Source organism: Solanum stenotomum, chromosome 7, assembly GCF_019186545.1.
Source record: "Solanum stenotomum isolate F172 chromosome 7, ASM1918654v1, whole genome shotgun sequence".
NCBI classification, from domain to species: Eukaryota; Viridiplantae; Streptophyta; class Magnoliopsida; order Solanales; family Solanaceae; genus Solanum; species Solanum stenotomum.
Genome location: NC_064288.1, coordinates 15,418,338 through 15,423,197, shown reverse-complemented (window position 1 = coordinate 15,423,197; position 4,860 = coordinate 15,418,338). Strand labels below are relative to the sequence as shown.

Sequence of the window (4,860 nt, the reverse complement as noted above, 5' to 3'; positions counted from 1 at the left end):
TATGATGCAAAAAATGATGAAGAGGTTTGATGGGACAAATGAAAATGTGAAAGAGATGCGTAATGATTTATCTGGGATTTGTCAGAATGTGGATGCCCATGCTGTGTCAATAAAACAACTTGAGCAGCAGTTTAGTTTGTTGTCCACTACTGTGAAACCAAGTCAGCCTGACACATTTCCAAGCAACACCATCCAGAATCCAAAAAATGATGGGCATTGTATGACAATCACTACTCACGGAGGAAAATAAACTATTGATCCCCCCATGCCATCTGAGGTTGAAAGAGTTGTAGAAAAAGATGCGGATGAGATTGAGTTTACTGGAGAGTCAAAAGATGCCACAGAAAAGGAAGCTGAGGTGACCCAAAAAGTTGTTCCCATGCCTAGACCTCCACCTCCCTTTCCGCAGAGGTTGGTGAAAAAGACTGAAGAAGGAAAATACCGCAGGTTTATAGCAATGTTGAAACAACTTTCCATTAATTTTCCGTTGATATATGCTTTGGAGAAAATGCCTGGGTATGCAAAATTCATGGACTTGGTGACCAAAAAGAGGGCTGTCAATTTTGAGAATGATGAGAGGTTTCAACATTGTAGTGCTATTGCTACTAGGTCGCTTGTGCAAAAGAAAGAGGATCCTGAAGCATTCACTATCCCCTGTACAATTGGTATGTTGCATTTTGCAAAGGCCTTGTGTGATTTGGGTGCCAACATTAATTTGATGCCATTGTCGATTTATAAGAACTTAGGTTTAGGAGCTCTAAAACCGACTGTGATGCATTTAATTATGGCTGATAGAACTGTGAAGAGGTCCATTGGAGTGTTGCAAGATGTCCTTATGAAATTAGAGTCATTTATCTTTCCGTCGGACTTTGTTATCTTAGATTGTGACGTTGATTTTGAGGTTTCCATCATCTTAGGGAGACCATTTCTCACTACTGGGAATGCATTGGTTGATATGGAGAGAGGGAAGATGAAATTCTGATTAAAAATGAGGAGGTAACTTTTAACATTTGTAGGTGTATGAAATATGAAAGTGATCTTAAATTGGTATCCGTGGTGAATCACGTTGTGGGGCAAGAATCTGAGGTGTCCATTAAGGAAATGTTAGGTGTTGATGCACTAATAGTGGTGATGATGAATTTTGACAATGATGGAATTGATGAGTATGATGAGCTAGTTGCTCCACTTGATAGGTTCGAGTTTCGTTTCAAGCCAAAACGGTTGGAATTGGATATGAAGAATCGTGACACCCCACCTGCAAAACTGTCTGTTGATGAGCCTCTAAAACTAGAACTTAAGGTTCCGCCATCCCACTTACGGTATGTATTTTTGGACAGCATAGCACTTTGCCTGTAATCATTATTGCTGACTTGAGTGAAGGGCAAATATAGGCTTTGGTATCGGTACTTAAGCGGTTTAAAAGGGATAATGGATGGAATATTGTGGACATTATTTGGATTCCTCCGGGCATTTGTTCTCACAAAATTCAACTCATACTGGACAACAAGCCAAGTATTGAGCATCAAAGGAGACTGAATCCCCCTATCCATGAAGTTGTGAAAAAGGAGATTATTAAATGGTTGGATGCTAGACTCATATATCCCATTATTGATAGTAGTTGGGTCTTCCCTATTCAGTGTGTGCCAAAGAAATGAGGGATCATTGTGGTTCCTAATGCTAAAAATAAACTTGTTCCGATGGGGCCAATGACTGGGTGGAGAGTGTGTATGGACTACCGCAAACTAAACGCATAGACGAAGAAAGATCAATTTCCGATGCCTTTTATGGACCAGATGCTGGATCGTCTCGCTGGTAAGGGTTGGTATTATTTTCTAGATAGGTATTCGAGCTACAATCAAATCTCCATAGCTCCGGAAGACCATGAGAAGACCACCTTTACTTGTCCATATGGGACTTTTGCCTTCAAAAGAATGCCATTCAGGTTGTGTAATGCTCCAACGACTTTCCAGCGTTGTATGATGTCGATATTTTCAGATATAGTGGAGAAAATGATAGAGGTATTTATGGATGATTTCTCTGTGGTAGGTCACTCGTTTGATGATTGTTTGACACATTTAGCTGAGGTACTAAAATGATGTGAAGAGTGCAATCTTGTGCTCAACTGGGAAAAACGCCATTTTATGGTAAAAGAGGGTATAGTTCTGGGTCATCAGATTGCGCATAAAGGTATTGAGGTTGATAGATCCAAAGTTGAGGTAATATTAAACCTTCCACCACCCATCTGTGTAAAAGGTGTTTGAAGTTTTCTTTAACATGCAGGTTTCTATCGAAGGTTCATAAAAGATTTCTTGAAAATTGCACACCCAATACGCAAGCTACTCTAAAAGGAATGTAAGTTTGATTTTGATAATGCTTGTCTGAGAGCATTTGGAGAGTTGAAAGAGAAGTTAACTTCGGCACCTATTATTATTTCACCGAATTTGACACAACCATTTGAAGTGATGTGTGATGCGAGTGGAGTGGCGCTTGGGGTAGTATTAGGATAGAGGCGAGAGAAAATTCTTCATCCAATTTACTATGCTAACAAAGCTCTGAATGTGGATCAAAAGAACTATACTGTGACTGAACATGAACTCCGTGCTGTGGTTTTCGCATTCAAAAAAGTAGATCCTACTTGCTGGTACTAAGGTCATAGTGCATACTGACCATTCTGCATTGAGGTATCTGATGGCTAAAAAGGATGCAAAACCAAGGTTGATTAGATAGGTGCTTTTGTTGCAAGAGTTAGATTTTGAGGTAAAGGATAGAAAGGGAACATAAAATCAAGTCGCCGATCATTTGTCCAGACTAGAGGAGGAAGCTATGCTTAAGCTAGGAGATGAGGTTGAGATTAATAATGCGTTCCCTGATGAACATGTATTGGTTGCCTCTTATGATATTACCCCTTGGTTCGCAAATTTTGCTAACTACTTGGCAAGGGATTTGGTTCCATCGGATTTGTCATTTCACCAAAGGAAAAAGTTTATGTTTGATGTGAAGAAGTTCTTTTGGGATGAACCTTACTTGTTTCATGTTTGTGCTGATGGGATTATTGTCGCTGTGTACCCGAGGTAGAAATGATGAGTATACTCGAGGCGTGTCATTCATCGCCTGTTGGTGGGCACCATAGCGGTATTCAGACTGCTCATAAGATCTTGCAGTGTGGGTACTACTGGCCTACCATCCACCAAGATGCCATGATTTCGCCAAGTCTTGCGATCGTTGCCAACGAGAAGGAGGACTTTTAAAGAAGCAAGAACTACCTATGAGCCCGATATTGGTGATTGAGTTATTCGATGTCTGGGGTCTTGACTTCATGGGTCCGTTTGTGAGTTCGCATGAGATGAATTATATTCTTATTGCTGTTGACTATGTATCAAAATGGGTGGAAGCAATTGCACTTTCAAAGAATAAGCGAAAGAATGTCACCGCATTCTTGAAAAAGAATATCTTCTCCAGATTTGGTACACCTAGGGCAATTATCAGCGATGAAGGTTCTCATTTTTGTAACAAGTTGTTCAAGGCGCTGCTAGAGAAATATGGTGTTCGTCATAATGTAGCCACTCTGTATCATCCGCAGTCTAGTGGCCAAGTTGAGGTGTCAATTAGAGAGATAAAGAAAATCCTTGCAAAGGCTGTGAACGCCAACAAAATAAATTGGTCAAGAAGGCTTGACGATGCTCTATGGACCTATCGCACCGCATTCAAGACTCCCATAGGTATGTCCCCCTACCAACTTGTGTATGGGAAGTCATTTCACTTGCCCATAGAGCTAGAGCATAAAGCAATATGGGCACTCAAGAAGTTGAATTCAGATTGGGGCTTCGCTTCAAGTCAAATACTGATTAAGATGAATGAGCTTGATGAGTTTCGCCTAAATGCATATGAGACTTGAGCCTTGTACAAGGAAAAGATGAAGAAGTACCACGATCAAAAGATTGAAAAGCGCAAATTTGTTGCCGGTGATTTGATGCTCTTATTTAACTCAATGTTGCACTTGTTTCCTGGCAAACTCAAGTCCAAGTGGACTGGGCCATTCAGAGTAACCCAATTTTTTCCACGTAGAGCAGTTTAACTCGAGAACAAGGACGAAACAAGGTTCAATGTGAATTGTCAGAGGATAAAAGTTTATTTGGGGAAAGCTGAGAGTATCAATGAGGTAATAGAGGAATGGAGTCTTGGTGAAGTCTGAGTAACCAAGGGGTCTACTTCATGCTTCCACATTAAATCACGCGCTGCTTGGGAGGCAACCCAAGATGTACATTCTAGGCAACTATATGAGTTTCTTTTCGATATAGGAGTTTTCTTAAAATTTTAGTTTTTAGATAGTTGTTTATTAATTTTTGTTTTTAGTGTTGGCTAGATATATATAGAATAGGGTCATTTCAAAATGTTAAAAGGAAGTCCTAACGTTTGTTACGTATGCAGGGACGAAGAGGCAAAATCTGCAGAAAGCTGATGCAGTGATCTACGGGTCCCATCGACAGTACATTGGTCCACCCACAGACCGTGGATGGCATCCGTAGATCCCATGTATGTATTCGAAATTTTTCTAAGTGTTGGAGTGAACCACGGTCCCCATCGACGGACCGTAGGTCATCCCCATGGACCGTCGATAGGGTCTCATGGGTCCAAGTTAGGGTTTCTGATGACCCGACCCGGACCCCTAATTAAATATAACCCTTCATTTTAAATTCATTTCCCACTTCCAGCTTTCCCCTAAATCGTTACAAACCGATCAATTACCCCATATTCACCCATTCTCCCAAATTCACAAAGCTTCCTTCCCTCACTTCCATTTTCTCTCCAAAACTTTCAAGGTTCGAGTTTGGTGTCACCGTTGGTCTAGGAGCATTTTCA

General features: G+C 40.7%; 1 protein-coding gene across 1 annotated transcript; it reads left to right on the top strand.

The window, feature by feature from the left end:
* Positions 1-265: 265 nt before the first annotated feature.
* Positions 266-3,895, top strand: LOC125869677 (uncharacterized). Its single transcript, XM_049550133.1, has 5 exons — positions 266-579; positions 1,017-1,319; positions 1,943-2,084; positions 3,072-3,166; positions 3,460-3,895. Exons 1-5 carry the CDS (start codon positions 266-268, stop codon positions 3,893-3,895), a joined length of 1,290 nt encoding a protein of 429 aa, XP_049406090.1.
* Positions 3,896-4,860: the final 965 nt, after the last annotated feature.

What these genes read in the sequence shown, in the direction of transcription:
- LOC125869677 (XM_049550133.1), top strand. Translation starts at nt 266, where the DNA reads ATGCCATCTGAGGTTGAAAGAGTTGTAGAAAAAGATGCGGATGAGATT. An exon ending in AATTTTGAGAATGATGAGAG is followed by an intron (nt 580 to 1,016) that starts GTTTCAACATTG and finishes TAACATTTGTAG; the next exon opens with GTGTATGAAATATGAAAGTG. An exon ending in GTTCCGCCATCCCACTTACG is followed by an intron (nt 1,320 to 1,942) that starts GTATGTATTTTT and finishes AATGCCATTCAG; the next exon opens with GTTGTGTAATGCTCCAACGA.